At 37.8% G+C, this 17415-nt stretch overlaps 1 protein-coding gene across 1 annotated transcript in view; it reads right to left on the bottom strand.

Annotated features, from left to right (window-relative positions):
- IQGAP2 (IQ motif containing GTPase activating protein 2) overlaps window positions 1-17415 on the bottom strand; it is a 392955-nt gene that overhangs the window by 104385 nt on the left and 271155 nt on the right. Inside the window, exons 14-16 of the mRNA XM_006889829.1 lie at window positions 11432-11599; window positions 5295-5437; window positions 2020-2190 (exon numbers count right to left, since the gene is read on the bottom strand). Coding sequence (XP_006889891.1) covers window positions 2020-2190; window positions 5295-5437; window positions 11432-11599 — 482 coding nt within the window. The remainder of the gene's footprint in view (window positions 1-2019; window positions 2191-5294; window positions 5438-11431; window positions 11600-17415) is intronic.

Below are 17415 nucleotides of genomic sequence, written 5' to 3'. Positions count from 1 at the left end.
GTCTAACACTTTTAGAATGAACTCCACTCATCTATTCTATATCACTTTTTAATATACCAAAGACTCAATACTTAACACATTCTCTTCCTTAAAATTTCATTATTATATGGAATCTCTACTAATTGTTTACATACATTTCCCCTCCCCTGTAATCTTTATAAATTATGAATGCTTGATTGCTTCTTTTCTTACAAAAGCAATTTAGCCAGGTATAAAATTTTTGGAGCAGAAAGTTACATACTTCATATTTCTTTTGCCAAAATTCCACATTTTTTTCTATTATAGAAATTCTAGTTCCAGTAGGACTCTAAGCTCAACTAATTGCTATTGAGTCAATTCCAACTCAAAGCTTTCCACTGGGTTTCCAAGGCTGCAAATCTAAATAGGAAGAGATTGTCCATCTTTGCCCCACAGAGCCTTGGATGGCTTTGAACTGCCAGAGATATGCATTTTCCGTTCATAGTTCAATGGCTTCTTCCTTAGTACTGTTGCTCCTGCTGAGGTGCAAGAAAAAGCTTCAAAGGATCATTCCTGTCCTCTTCCAGCCTCCTCCTGACTTTAGATCTGGGTCCTAGGACGAGTGAGATATTGTATTGGCGAGATCTTTCAGCATGTCTTCCCCTGCAACTGTGCTCTGTGTTGCAAGGCTGGCAGTCCCATTGTTGGTCCAAGAAATGGCACACTGGATGCTACTACTACAAACCTCTGTATAGAGTGGAACCTGACAATAGATGATACCTCTTTCTATATTTTCGAGCTTTTATTCACTGTTAAGAGTTCTCGTTTTTGTTTTAAAAGACAGAATGAACTGAAAAACTTATTGATTCATTTGAGAGCATGGCCACTGAGTGATAGATTAGGGGAAGACTTTTATTTTTTTTAATTCAATCATTTCTACCTTGTTAACATCCTAAATTCTGAGCAAATTCAAACATCTAAGTACTTGTCATATTCAGAACACAAGAAGACAAAATTTTAAAAACTCATTTTATGTTCTGAACAGTATTATATATAGTTGAGTTGGGGAAGCAGGCTAGTAAATATGATGACAAAACAAAAATTCTTCAACTGAAAAACTTACGTAAAAAGACAGAATTATTGGCTTAAACAAAACCCCATCAAGTGCCAATCAATAATAGCATTGCTTTGGATTTACACAAGGATAAAAACATAGCCGTCTAGAATCCAGCATGCTGGTAGGTAGAGGGTTGTATGAAAGTACAGAGGAGAAACAACTAAATCTGGCAAGATTCCTCACCTGCCAACCAATAAGATGGAACAAATAATAAAATGCTAGACAAAAATTTAAAACAAAGAAGTTGTGAATGAGGATTCCTGGCAACTCCAAATGAAGAATAAAAGATTACACAAGGGAGAATAAACACTTGGAGATGTTAATGGTTTTGTTTCATTAGCTATTCTGTTATTTCTGGCTTTAAAGTCTAGAAATCCAGACAATATTCAACATCCACTAACCATGAATAAAAAAGGCAAATTGTAAAATATTTGCTCCAGATAGTAGAAGATGCATGCAGAGTCAGCTTCATAGAGAAACATGATTTAACCTCTCCTCTCAGGTTTCTCTTTGGCTTCCTCTAGATTTACAGCAGATGGAAATGATCCTGATGTTCACAGGTTAAAAGCCATTTACCATCAAGATTTTTCCTATTATAAAGCCTTAATAAAGTAGATCGGGGACCACTGACCAGATAAAACTGCAATCAGGTTTGGTCTCTTAGAACACAAATATGGTATGTCGTGAGGGCCAGATCTCTATGGGACAGCCTTACTTTTCTGGGTCTTGAATATTTTCTATCTTAGACGGAGTGAACTCTCACCATTTCTCTATTGTTTGTTTTTGTAGAAACTATCTGAGTGAGCTTCCTTTCTCTGGCAGGTTCTGCCTTACACAGGTTTCAGCTTTTTCAGTTTTTATCATCACTGTCCTATTAGCAAACAAAATATTGTCCAGGGATAGATAGAAAATCTGCTATAACAAGTGATAGATGATTCACATACCTGTATTTTGGTCACATATGGCTCTTTATCATACAAAAAGGCTTTCCTAGCTTCAAACTCTTCATATATGAGCTTTCCTGATGACGTGCTTTTAAACCGATTAATCAGGTCTTCTGAGGCAGACCACAGATGCTCACGGATGTAATCTGTTGAAACTTTGAAAATAATGTCCTGGCAAGAGAGATTTCTTAAGGTTATATGTTACACATTAGTTGAAAGGAGAATACCTGCATTTATTTTAAGAGTTTCTGAAAATGTTTATCTATAAACAATGATAGGAAGAACTGGTTTGGTTTGATTTAAAAACAAATTTGTGTAGAGCTGAGAGAGGAACTGGCTTAGCTTCTTTCTAGTGACAATCCCTGATTCTGGAATCCTCTGAATTTTGTGCTGAAATGGAACAAAAACATGGTTGGACTACTCAGAATTTAGCATTAGAGATGTACAGATGATTGCCTGGACGCCTGAGCTCTGCAGAGCATAAAACGGACAGAGATGATCACTCTAAGAATATGATTTGCCTTCTCTGCTTGTGATTTCCAAGGAGTAGCCCACAGAGTTCACATAATCCCAGACTTTGCTTTCTTTCCTGGGTCTGAGAAGGCAGATCCTTACAGTGAACTGGGGGAAACCCCAAAGGCAGTGTAGGAAGAAGACGTGGAGCACATAGAAAAAGAGACTCAGAGTAGGAAGGGGAACTATCATGAGCAGATGGGGGAAATAGAGAGGGAGAGAGGGAGAGAAAGAGAGAGAGAGAGAGAGAGAGAGAGAGAGAGAGAGAGAGAGAGAGAGAGAGAGAGAGAGAGAGAGAGAGAGAGAGAGAGAGAAGGGTTGTATCTTTCTGTGGGTTATGAATGGGGTTTACTTTTCTATTTTTTGAGAGTTGCAAGCAAATGCTGGTTTCCTGTGGCTAGTGCCTCTTATCCAGGACAACTGAGGTTAGTTAATATACATTGTTAAAAGCACAGTCAGATGAAAGTGGTATAAATAACTGTGAGGAAAGGCATGTATATGTATTTTTGCTGAATAAAATCAGTAATTCAGGCTTTTTAGAAGACATACTTTTAGAAGGCATTTTTCAATAAGCTTGAAAGGTTGCTGCTATAAAGTACCATTGAGTTGATTTCTAGCTCACATAGACGCCAGGTGGCCAAGTAGAACTGTCATACAAAGTTTCCCCAGCTGTAATCTTTACAGAAGCAGAGTGTCAGTTATTTCTCCCTTGGAGTTATTGAGTGAGTTTGAATCCCTAGGCTGTGAGCAACCTAGTCCTTATTTAATGAAACAAAATTATGTCTAGGGCACCTTTGACTTCTATCTTAGCAATTATTTGCTTTGAATTTTAACCCTTTGATGCATCTTTTTTTATAGTTGGATCCACCTGTTCCCATCATAAAACATGGTTAACACTTATTGCTACAATGCCATTTTCTTATAAATGGCAGGATCTTTGCCTGAAATGAGTAGCTACAGCCTTAACTATATTCTTGTCAATCAGGATTTTTTGTATCATTGTTAGCCTCTGGCTTTGCTCTTCTTTGAGTTTCAGTAAATGTTATATGTTTGACTTTCTATACAGTACTGCTAATCACAGTATCTTTGATGGTATTTTTTAGTAAGTCTTTAAAATCTATATTGTGTGTCCTGAACAGAAATTAATTATTCAATCAGCTGCTTTTGAGCTGGCAGCACAGCTCCAACCTCGGACACTAGGCCATCAAGAAAACCCTTTGGGGTAATTGTACTTTGTAATATGGTCCTTACGAGTTAGAACTGACAGTGTGAGTAGTAATAATAGTACCCAAGTATGGTTTCTTCATTCACTGCCCCCCTCCCCAAAGTTCTATTGTGAATTGGGGAAATTTTACAAAGCACATTAGTTTTCCATTCAACATCTATTAACTTATTCATTCACTAGTTGCATTTCCCACAATGTAACACCACTGATCACACTTCCTTCTTATGTTTTCCTGTGTCCATGTCTACTTTTCCTTTAAACTCTTCCTGCCTTCTGAACTTTGTCTTCAGGTAACTCATGCCCTTTTGATCTAACATTATCGACTGGTCTAAGGAGTATTTATTTTCTCAGTAGTGCTGCTCACCTAATAAACTTGTATACTATTCAGCTCAACATTGAGCAGTGAGGGTGAGCTCAATTCCTGCCCTGAAAGGCGACGAAGGATCAGTCTAGGAGGTTCTGCTAGCCTTTCTCCAGCCAGGAATACTGATTTTTGGTTTTATTTTCGTTGGTCGCTTTTTGTTTTACCAATAAAGCATTTAACCACAAGTTCTAATAAATACTAATTAAAGGTTTTTCTTTTAAAAAATTGGCAAGGACAAAGTGCATTTAATAAATAAATACGGTCTTCCAAAGATTTCAAACAAGGAACAAGGAGCAGCTAAAAGGAAGCTTTAATAGTTAAGTAAAGATTTTTTTTATTCACTCTGTCATGCTTGATCTTTGATTATCTGTGTATGAAGACATGATAATTTTTAAAACTACGTACAAAAAATGCACTAATCTGTGTCATGTTCTTAGTTCTTACATTTATATATGGATACATCCAATACTTCAAAAATGAAAACATGCTAGAAAATATTATTGTTGTGACATGCAATCAAATGAAACTTGACTCCAAGGGAGCCCATATGATGGAGAAGAACGGCCCCGTCTTCTCAGCTGTTACCGGTCCATGAGCTGCTGGTCGGATCTGAACTGTCAAACTTTCAGTCAGCAGCTTTGTTTAACCATGTGTGTCACCTGGGTTCCTTTACTTTTTAAAAGAAGTAGATATTTAATGTTTATCTGGCCTGTTCTTTGCCCAACCTTTGTCCTATGCCCCTGATGCTATCAAGAGTACTATCTCTAGCACAAAATATAGAAAAATCCTCTTTTGATTGGAATAGCTATCATGTTAAGTTGTGGTCTGAGAAGGGTTAAATGAAACACGAGAATATAGAAAGTCAACAGGATTATCACTAATTAAGTTCAACTGTGTTAAAGGAAAGCGGAAAATAAATGAAGAATAAATGATCATTCAAAATAAGCTACAAAAGTATTCTCTTTTGGATTCTGTGATGCCCATGTGGTGAACATTCTACCAGGAAGGAACCACACACCCCTCGCTCAACTGTAGTTTATGAAGATATTACTTTACATCCAGCCTTCAGGTTAATCACTTCATTCCTCCCACTGCTTACATGACACAGATTTAGTAAAATATTCACACTCTTGTTGGTATAATATACTTGACCTTCAAACATGAATCTCCTACCTCAATGTCTTTTGCCAGGAGCCATGATTCTTTAAGTGAGCATGAGTCAGGCATTTTCCAGGAACCTTCTTTGGAATCAATATTGTAATAATAGTCATATTTGTCCTGCATGGTGAATTTGAGCCATGGACCTTCACTAGTTACTGAGAAAAAAAGAATATGAAATTTTACACTAAATTTTTTAATATTAGTATAGTTCTTTCACTGTGTAAAACAAGTCAATGAATCGGCTTTCAAAGCATTTGCATGGATTACATTCAAGTCATTAGAAATGAGTCCCTAAACAAAATTCTATATATTCAAGAGGAGCTCCTTGCTAGTCTAAGAAAAAGGAAGAGATAGATGTCTAATGCTTAGACTGGATTAAGAATTTTCTATGAGGTTGACAGGCATAATAATTAGCCGAAGAGAAAGAAAATAAGGAATCTATGTCCTAGATAGATGTGAATAAAGTAACTTGTAGGCAGAGGATCAATGAGAAAGATCGTCTTTACTAAGAAAATCTTTTAATAATGGAATGAAAAATTTCTCTGATAAAGAGTCAGCTGACAAGGGCTGTGACTCACATTTAAGGAAGATCCATGATCCATGCTAAACCAAAGCAAAAGCAACTCACTTTGGGAGACAAATTCATCTAAAGTACAGAATGGCATGTGTGTAATGGAAAGGCCATTAAACAGGGTCAAAGACAATCACAGTCCCTTGGATTCATCTAGGTAATGACACAAAATAAGAAAAAGAGTGTTGAGAAGGATTTACTATATTTTTATGCAAACAATGCACATACTATAAGATTCCCTCTTCCGCTCACAGTCTTCACTGTATTACATGGAGTGGGGGAATGTCACAACCCCTTTGTTCTTCACGATATTATATATGTGAAAAATACAGCAAACTTTTTTTTTATGGGAAAGTAGGGAATGGGTGGTGGGGGGGGAATCTATGGCACTCATGGCTCTTCCTCAGGAATCCATGGCATATACTTCGTATTTATAAATACGTTTATTTTGTTATATGATGATTCCTGAACCCAACAACATAGAAAATTCTGATTTAGGTCAAGGTAAGTCACATGCTGCCAAGCAAGCACCAGACTCTGCTTTTAAAGTAAATCCAAGTTCATGTGAATTTCTGTAGAAGAATAAATGGACTCAGCTAAATAGAGGTGACTTTAAAGTCCTTTAAAATGTACTAAGAGTCCTTGGGGTGGGGGTGGGGGTGTGCCGGGGTGTGGGGGGGATTGTGTATCAATGAAGGAGTTTTTCTTTTGTTCTTCAAGGAGAGGAGAGAACTGGGGGTGGGGTGGGCGGGGAGAAAAGTGAAACAATAAATGAATGGAATTCCAAAATCTCTGTAGATGTTCATCAAAATGAATAATAATAATAATAATAACAACAACAACAATAATAATGTACTGAGAGTCGTTCTGGTTTTAAAAGCCTCTCAGCCATTCTGCCAGGAGGACAACTAGAAAATAAATTGTACATCAATTAATATGTCCACAAGTAATGTCTTTAATTTGAATCACAAATAGTTATCAAATCCTTAAATGCTTTTAGACAAATAATTTCCTGCTTAAGGCAACTGTCTCAGTGGGAACAAAAATGCCATCATTGACTAGTGTCCCCACAATACACGTAAGTAATGATATAATGTGAAAGTTATGTAATCATCCCCATAAACCAAATAGCTGTAAAAGGATTAAGGGTGGAATGCAATACTCTTTAACCCCCTTATAGCCCTATTTGTATGTAAGAGGCATTTCCTTAGGGTATGGCCTGCAATGCCTTTTATCTGTCTCCTTAGAGATAAAAGCAGAAGCAAACAAGTCAAGGCATATGTGAGAGATCTCAGAATCACCAATAAGAAAAAAAAAAAAAAAGAATCACCAATAAGGAATCACCAGAAATGGAGGGCACTGTTAGAGACTCAGGTCTCCGATCTAGGAAGCTTCTTGACATTGGAGAAGGCCAAGACACATGGAGGTCTTCAAGCAATGATGATCTGTAGATGTCAAAGGATACAAGGACTTTCCTCTACAACTAACAGAAAACAGGTCTCCCCTGATAGTGGGCACTCTGAATTTAGACTTCTAGCTCTCTTAAATAGGGAGCTCTGGTAGCCTCGTGGTAAAAAGCTGCACTTCAATCTCAAAGGCAAGGGGTTTGAATCTACCAGATGCTCCACAGGAGGAGGCGACTATTCTCTCATGCTATTTAGTGCCTCAGAAAACCTGCTGGAAGGTCACCTACGTATCAGTTCCCACTCAATGGTCCTCAGCAGCAACAGCAACCACTGGTCACTTATTCTAGAATAAGCTGATCCTACCTGGCTTTATGCTTACTTGATAACTATTAAAAGGTATGCAATATTAGGTAAGGAAAAAGTACGTACCACTTGTCCACCTAGATTTAGAAAGAGAATAAATTTCTGTTTATCGAAGCCATCCACTTACGGTATTTCTTTTCTAGCAGCACTTGATAAATATGAGGCCAAAGAGAGTGGAAACAGACCTATTTGGTGGGAACAGAACTACAGCTGAGTTCTTAGCTTGTTATAATGTCAATCACTTTGGCAATGGAAAGCTCACACTGAGCTGGACTGGCAATAGGTAAGAGCAAAGAACTACTGTCTTCAAAAAGAAGGAGGCCAGAAGCTGAAGAGAGTGTTTCTAGCACAAGATCAACATATTTACTCTTTAGAAATATATTTTTGTTTGTTAACCAGGAAAAGGCTAAGCTTAGGCATTTGGGAGGGACCGTAAAAGAGAAGGATTCTGATTAGTTATGGTGTGCATTCTGAAAGAAGGTATACTTTTAAAATTGCCTAGAAAGTTTCCCTTTTCTAGAATAAGGGGTGGCAAGTTTCGGTAAAGAATCTTTAACATGTATTGTAAAGCTTCAGTGGTAAAGATAGCCTTATACTATACAATCACAATAGTTAAAACAGCCAATGGCAGATGCACAGACAGACTAACGTAACATTCTTAAAAAAATAGAATTAAATTGATTTTTAATGCAGAGTTAGAATCCATTAAAATAGACAGATGATGTTTAATGTAGAGTTGAAATCCATAAAAAGGAAAAAGAGGTTTTTAAAAGTGGTGCTGGCAAAAGTTGGATCTCTATTTGCAAAAAAACGAAACAGGATCTACACTTCAGGCTATATTAAAAAAAAAATTGATGAAAGGCCTAAACGTAAAATCTAAAACTATTAAAACCATCAAAGCAAAAATAGGAACAAACTTAATTGAAAATATAAACCAATCCCACTGCCATTGTGTCCAGTTTAACTCCTCACATCCGTCCATCAGGGGTTTGAGGCTCTAATTCCTCATGGGAGGAGAATACACATCTTTCTTCCCTGGAGAATTGGACACACTATTCAATATCCAATCAAGTTTGTTTAAAGGTACTCTAAGGACTTTCATTTATGGCAAAAATAGATGATCAAATACAACAAAAAATTATATACAAAGAACAGAAGATAAATTTGACAACTGGCATCTTCTAAGAAGCAAATCCTCATGTACAACAAAAGTCTTAACCAAAAGAGTAAAAGGAGAATTCTACAGAGCCTGGGAAAAGTATTCAGAAACTACATATCTGACTAATTGATAAAATGTATGGAAAACTTCAATACCTGAACAACAAAAAGCAAAATAATCCAAAAAGAAAATGGACAAAAGACATGAACAGACATTTCACCACAGAAGACTTCCAGGTGGCCAACAAACATATGAAGAAATGCTCCTGTTTAGTCATTGCTGTTGGTAAGTGCCATTGAGTCACTAACTCATGGTTGTTGTAGTTGTCCTATGAACAACAGATCTGAACCTTGCTCTATCTTGCACCATCTTCATGATCTTGGATAAGCTCGTGCCTATTGTCAGAGACATTGTGACAATCCAGCTTGTTAGTGGTCTTCCTCTCATTCTCTGACCCTCTAATGCCATGTCCTTCTCCAAGGAATAGTCCCTCCTAGCAACATACCCAAAGTATGTGAGGTAAAGTCAAATCATTTGTGTACCCAAAGAGCACTCTGCCCTCTCCAAGACATATCTGTGTTCTCTTGGCTGTCCTTGGGCTGTTCAGTGTTCCCCTCCAACACCACAGGTCAAACATATCAATTCTTTTTCTGTCATCCTTATCTATTGTCCAGCTCTCAGATGCATAGCAAGTGATCGGAATAACTATGGCCTGAATCAGATGCACCTCAGTCCTCAAACTGACATTATTGCTCCTCAATAATTTGGAGAGGTGTCTAACTGCAGATTTTCTCAGTGCAAAGTATCCCCTATTTCCTGACTGCTGGTACCAAGGGTGTTAACTGTGGATCCAAGCAAGATGAAGCAGTTGACAGTTTCAATCTCTTCTTAATCTATGAGTAGATACATAGGTTGACAGGCTAGTTACCATAGGTTAACATGGGGAAATGAGACTTCACCCACAACCATATATGTTTTGCAGAATATAGTTCTCCTTATTAATTGATAGATATACACATTCAATAGAGCCTTTGGGGGAAAATTATGAAAACTTCTTAGCCATAACCAAAGATTTTGAGGGAATGAGTCATTGGGCTTGGAATTCATGACCACAGTCTTGGTGGACACCAAGGTCAACTGGCAAAACTTAGTCCATGAAGATGATATTCTATATGTCACTTTATTGAGTAGTTTTTTTGAATTGTAAAAGGTTTAAAGTGGTCATCTAAAATACTACTAATGACCTCTCTCAATCTAGATCAAAGAAGAGTAAAAGAAAGAAAAGATTAGTAGTGTAAGTGACTAATCGTATGTATGCTCATTTCAATTTTTATGACTTCAGAGCCCTTGAAAATTGGCTTTTCTAGACATTGTGTTAGTTCCTGCTGTAGTGGGAGGTCATGGTCTCTAGCTACCTTAACTGTGGTCATACATCAACAGCTGTGGGACCAATATAAAAGCATGCTTTCCATCCTCTAAGAGAAGACTTGTGTTGGTGGTGAAGACACTGTGAAGAGACTGTTGCACTGCAGTGAAGAGAGTATGGCAAGAAGTAACCAGAGTAACCCCTGGAGATAAAGGCCACAGTTAAAGGTTCTGTTTGTTGTATGACTGAAGGAATAGTTGACTTGTAACTGCTCTGAGATAAAGGTCACAATTAAAGATTTTGTTTGCTGGATGGGTGAAGGAAAAGCTGACATATAACTACTCTGAGATTAAAGTTTGCCAGACAATTGAGGGAACCAGAGGCTTCTTGCATTTGTGCTGCTGAAATGAACTTAGACTTCCACTAATTGAGGAATTGTGTGGTGGTGGTGGTAATCTGGTTTAGGACTGCTAAACTAAATCTGGAATTACATTGTGTGAAATTCTTTGACATCCCCATTCCTCAACCTATTTTCCTAACAAACACCATAACTGTGAGTAAAGTCTGTGAGTCAAGTTGCAATGAACATTGGAATCCATGATTGATAGAAATAGGTGCAGGGGCATGAGGGAGTGGCATGTTTGGCCATGTAGTTATTTGTATGGCGCTATGGATATTACTGATGGGGAAAGTTCCCGTTTATGAAGCTGGTAGAAGTCTAATTTGGCACTCCTATGTTGCATCTTCTCAGTTTCACAATGACATACTACCACCACTGAGAACTCTGAAAATAACAATAAAAGTCTCTAACTTATGCAGAAAAACTCAAAAGAAAGCACAATAGCCCAGGATTAAGGGTCTGATAGAGACTAGTGTAATACCCAAGACATGGTTATTAGTCACTTCTCAAGCTTGGAACTGAAATCATTCCACAATAAAAAGACCTAGAAGGTAATGACACTAGAGAAGAACATACTCCTTAGAATCATCATCCATACAAGATCAAAAGATAGCATGTACCTAGAGATAAAGCTCAGAAGACAGCAAGAACGTTGGGTGGAAATGGTATACACAAAGAGTAAGTGGAAGATGCAATCATTGTAACAAAACATAATGTGCATGGAAAAACACTTTCACTCGAATCACAGTTAAAAAAGTTAAAAAATCAGTGGTACTGGTAAAAAGACAAACACATAAATCAGTGTCTGTCATATAATTGGGCAAAATTTATCTTAAAATTAGCAAACTATAGCATTATATAAATCATTATATGAAAAATCTTACCATTTTCAGCTTTGCCTTGTTTTGCCTTTAGAAGTGCATCATAGTACTTGTCAGTACACTCAGGGAATATGTCATTTTCATTCAGACCAGAAGAAGTCAGTATAGACAAAATATCACCTGATTTTTCCCCCTCCAAAAACTGGTTAACACCAATGGTCAGAGTAACCCCTGGAAAATGAGAATAATGTTTCTGTTAGTAGTTATCTCCTATTTGCTTGTCCTAAATGCATGAAACTATACGTTGTTGTTATATGCCATTGAGTCACCTGTGACCCATAGCGACCCTCTGTACAGCAGCTCTGAGCCCTCCTCTGTCCTGAGCCGGTCTCGTTGATTCCAATACACCAACCCCCATTGCTCCAGTTACTGTATCAATCCATCTCATCTGAGATAATCTTCTCCTCTGTTGTCCCTCCACCCTTCCAAGCATGATGTCCTTCTCAAAGACTGGTCTCTCCCGGCCATGTACCCAAAATATGTGAGACGGAGCTTAAAAACCCTATATCTCAACCTTTTAGGAATAAAATGCATTGGTATTAAACTTCTGGTTGCTGATGTTTTTGTTACTTATGGAGATGCCATGTATTACAGACTAGAACTGCATCATTGACCTTTTTGTCGATGTAATGAGATAATGAAACATATTCTTCACTGTTTAGGTTTGAACTTCCTGCCTTTTGTTACCTGCTGCATGTAAACATTTGCACCTCTCAGGGATCTGCCTTTTGGTTACCGCTGAATATGAACAATTTCCGCCTCTCGGCCATCTGCCTTTTCATAGTTTGAAAAAATGTACTATATATGCTCAAACCTGTCAACAAATCACATACCAGTTTAGGCTGTAAGAATATTAAGATTCCATAGAAGCATAGTTTATTAAAATATCAATATTTCCTTAGTGTATATTATTTGGAAGCAGGAGTGGCATCAGTTTCCTAAATAGCATGCTTCTGGAAACTCTATAAACTTTGATAAATGTCGATAAGTTGTAGAAGGGCTTCAGGCCTTTTGTTCATAGAGTCGCTATGAGTCGTGCTCGACTTGAAGTCAATCAACAACAACAACATATTGTATTATAACATACTCCTATATGTTATCAATAGGTTGTGCTTGTGATAGTACTTTATGAAGAGGGTGAATGTACCTTATTATGAATTAAATTGTTCTCTCAAAAGTATAAAAATGTAATGATAGAATATGGAAACTATGTGGTGAACCCTACGTTTTAACTAAATCAAATAGTTGTAAGAAGATTAAGGGTGGAATAGAACAATCTTTAATTCTACCATATCCCTGATCTGATAAAAGGGAAGTTTTCCTAGCTTGTGGCTTCCAACACTGCTTATCTTAAAAGAGAGAGAAGGTGGGGAGAGCTTAGTGGGGCATCTCAGTAATACCAAGGAGGACCTGCCAGGAGTGAAGTGTGTCCTCAACACAAGGACAGGCTGGGGCACATGGAAAGCTCAAGGAACACTTGGTTTGGAGATGCTGAAGGAAACAAGAACCTTCTTCAAGAACTGAGAGAGGGGGACTTCTAGAATTTGCTCTCTGCATTAGGACTTTTAGCTTCTCAAGTTGTAAGATAATACATTCCTGTTTGTTGAAGCCACTCACTTGTGGTATCTCTGTCATAGTTGCAATAGATTAAGACACACTCAAACTGGAGTTAGGTAGGTCTAAAGGAGTTGTTAATTATTTGAGAACCAGCTTTATGAAGACAATTATGTGTCTTAGAATCAGCAAAATACTCCTGAGGCTGAATAGTCTGATACGATTTTATATAGAGGTTTAGCATTTTGTAGAACTGGGTTTTTTTTATTTTTTGTAGAACTGTTTTAAACAACTTAAACCAATGTTCAGAGAGATCATCTGGCAGTTATGTTCAATTGAGTTCAGAAAGTTCCTTCTGGAACCAATTCGGACCAATGATACATTCACCTTATCCCACTTCAAGTATCTGTCTCATCTTATATATAAAATGACACTGAACTCGTGGGCGCCTAAAATAGTTAAATTATTTATGCCTTGTGTAAGAATATTCTGGCCCAATCAAAAGAACTTTTGTTTTCACCTGTATATTAAATAAATTAGAAATATAGGCCATTTAAAAACAGGATCATGATGAAAATAGAGGAAAGATTAATGGTTTTAAAATAAAAGTATGTTAAAAATTTCCTTAAAAACACTAAATGGCATACATATATTCTCTCTCTCTCTCTCTCTCTCACACACACACACACACACACACACACACACACACAGAGACTGCTGTTATGTGCCGTCCAGTCGAATATGACTCACAGCAACCCTATGAACAACAGATGTGAAACTTGCCCTATCCTCCTGCGCCATCCTTACCATATGCTCCAGCCCACTGTTACAGTCACTGTGTCAATCTAACTTGTTGAGAGTCTTCCTCTCTTACTCAAACCCTCTACCTTTCCCAGCATGATGTCTCTTTCCAAGGACTGATCCCTCCTAACAACATACCCAAAGTAATTGAGATGAAGTTTCACCAGCCAAGCCTCTAAGAAGCATCCTAATAGCACACTTTCCCCAAGACAGACTTGTTCATTCTTTTAATACTTCATGGGATATTCCCCTGATAGCCTAGTGGGTAGAGAGGTGCACTGCCAACCCAAAAACAGGTGGCTTGAATCCACTAGCTGCTTTGAGGAGAAAAGATGGGCATTCTCCTTCTATGTTATTTACAGCCTCTGAAACCCACTGGATGGTTAGCTATGAGTCAGACTGTGAGGCTGAATGCATAAATACACACAGAAACTTACACATAAATGTTTTGGTTAACCACTGTACCACAGGGCTCCCTAAGGAGTCATAGTAGAGGTAAATCCACTTTGAGCAAACAAGAATCACTCGTGAAAATGAGCACTGAGACCCATGAAGGAGGCCTGGGCTTCTCTGCCCTTTTCCACCTTGCCTATGGTAAAACATAGGAGCAAATGCTCTGTCTTTTATCAAATTATCTGGACGTGGGTTTGATGTTCAGAACATGTGACCAGAATCTGTTTCAAATCTTCATAAAAAAGCATGAAAAACAGTTTTAAAATTAAGATTAAATTCTTTTTTAAAAACCAGAAAATTCTCATCTCCATGTCAGAACAAAGATGGATTTTCACTTCAGAGCATCTTTTTTGGTTGCTTCATAGTGTAGCAGAAAGTACAGCTACTCTTGGAGGGACGGGACAGAGAGGCAGGATTTTCAATGCACAAGTGTGTGATGCATAATATCACATATATGAGAAAACCTCTCACTTTTTATAAGCAACAGACAGCACGAGTCTGTCATAAGAATCTAGATAAAGCATAAAATACCTTCTTAAATGAGTTTGACCTAGAAAAAAAAAATTTTAACCATTATAGGTTACATGCATAAACACACACACACACACACACACACACACCATTGGTTGGCAGTCAGATGTCTCAACCACTGTACCACCAAGTCTCCCTTGGTAGGCAAATGGAGCAGTTCGATTCTGGACACACAGTGCTGCAATAAGGTAGAATCAACCCAAGAATAATTAATAATTTTTAAGTAATTTTTTCATATTTCCCCTCAGATTATTGCTGTTTCTATTTTTCTATTGGACTTAAGCCTCTATATATGCACTCACAGGATAGAGCAAGATTATTGAGAGAGTTGCTATAAATAGTGGTTGACTCTAGGGCCCCTAACAACAACAACAACATATACATCTCAATTGGAATCTTTTTTTCCCCTTGGAGTTACAGGGCTAAGAAAAGGATGACTTCAAAGTCCTAAGGATATAAAAGTTCAAGTTGGAGAAATGTAGCTATTTTTTTCTGACTGAGGAAATAAAAACCAGATGTTTCTCAAAGGCACTTTCAAAGTTTAAAAACATTTGTTAGACAAGAGAAACACATCTTAACAGCATCCTCTACCCTGAAAGAATTTAATAGATTCTTATTTATGCTATGGATTGAGAGGTTAACAAACCATACTTTGAGGAATATTAATTTGTGTAGGTTATTACTAATGCATTTTAAGTGTTCATGTATCATTCAGCACTCTTGGCACCAGCAGTGAGGAAATTAAAAGACAAATTGCATTGGGGAAATCTGCTGTCCAGGACCTCTCCAAAGTGCTAGAGAAATTATGTCAGTCTAGAGACTAAGTAGCACCTGATCCAGGCCATGGTCAGACAATGACAAAGGTGACAGAAGAATTGATGCCTTTGAGTTGTGGTGCTGGGGAAGACTATTGAACATACCACTGCTGAGAGAACAAATAAGTATGCCATGGAGAGGGTAAAACCAAGTTTCTCCTTGGAGGCAAGAATTCTGAAACTCCATCTTACATACTTTGGGCATGTGGCCAGAAGAGAAGGACATCATGCTTGCAAGGGCGGAGAAATAGTGCAGGAGAGGAACACCCTGTGTGAGATGGATTGACACAGTAACTGCGGTAATGGGGGTAGGTGTGTCAGAGACAGTGAGACTGGCTCAGGACAGGGCAGGTTTTAGAGCTATTATTGTACCTAGGACTGCTATGAGTAGAAGGTGACTTGATGGCACATTACAACAACAACAATACACCATTTAGAAGCTATTTTAAATTGTCAAGTCATTTATATTTCCTAGAAAATATAAGCTTAAATTATTATTTTTAATATTACAAATCATAAAACACATTCAAGGGATACTAGATGGTTATGAAGCAGAAATTAGCTCATTACCTAAGGAATAAAGTAAAAAAAGATTTGATGCAATTATGAATTTTGCATCTTAGAAATACTTTTTGTTCCATGGGTTTTGTTCAGCATAATTCAGAAATAACTAAGCTAGAATCTGATCTCTGAATACAGTACATTTTATATTATTTGTGTATTGCTGTTGGTGTCCTCATGTAGACTCTGATTTACAGCAACCCAAGAACAGCTCTAAACTTTTCCCTGTTCTTTCTTCAACATCCTCACAATCTCTGTCATGCTCAACCTACTATTACAGTAATTGTGTTAATCTCATTAAGATTTTAGACTTTTTCTCTCTTTCAAAGATCTTTTCTAGCATGAAATCTTTTTTCAAAATCTCTGCATCTCCCTATATGTTCGAATTATGAAAAACAAAGTTTCATCATCCTTGCTGCCAAGGAGTACCCTGGTTGCTTTCTTTGGGACAGATTTGCTTGTTCTTTTGGCAGTTGATGGTCTATTTAATACTTATCAGCAACACAAAAGTATAATTTCTTCTTTAATATTCTGCATCCACTTCCTAAACAACATGCCTCCAGAAACTCTATGAACTTTGATAAATGTTGATAGTTGCAGAGGGGCTTCAGGCCTTTTTTTTCATAGGGTCACTATGAGTCATGCTCGACTCAAAGGCAATCAACAACAACAACATACACTGTCCAACTTTCATGCAAATATGAAACAAAAAATACCATAGTTTGGGTCAGGTACACCTTCATTTTTAAATTGGCTTCATTGCTCTTGAGCAGTTTAAAGAAAGGTCTGGAAGTGCTTTGTGCATTCAGTGTGAGTGTACGCTTCTGACTAGTTTGAAAATGATCTTCAGCAGCATTTTGCTTGCAGAGGAAGATGAAAGATGGTCGACCAGAGCATTGCACAGAGCTTGCTGCCTCACAGCCTGCCTTTAGACAACCTTGGTTGAGTCCTTGTTCTACTACCTTTTTTTTTACGTTTTCAACCTTCAGTGGGTCTGTTCACCACTGTAGAAGCCTCTTCTCCATTTGTGGGAGGAGAAAGTAATAATATCTACTTTGAGTTACAATTAGACCACTTGGCAGAGAGGAAGGGGGCAATGATGGCAGTACTAGAGCCAGGAAGTGCTGTCGCTGGCTGTGGTCGTCAATGTGGCACAAGGTCCAGACATCAGAAGAGCTTTAGGGTGTTAGGGTGGGGGGAGCTGTCTGGCCCCTGGAGAGAGTTGTCCAGCCCCTGGGGAGAGCCACCTGGCAGGGGAAAGCACTCTGGCCC

Source organism: Elephantulus edwardii, unplaced genomic scaffold, assembly GCF_000299155.1.
Source record: "Elephantulus edwardii isolate Elephantulus edwardi_28Jun2011 unplaced genomic scaffold, EleEdw1.0 scaffold00082, whole genome shotgun sequence".
Taxonomy (NCBI): domain Eukaryota; kingdom Metazoa; phylum Chordata; class Mammalia; order Macroscelidea; family Macroscelididae; genus Elephantulus; species Elephantulus edwardii.
This window is presented reverse-complemented; position numbering and strand designations above follow the sequence as displayed.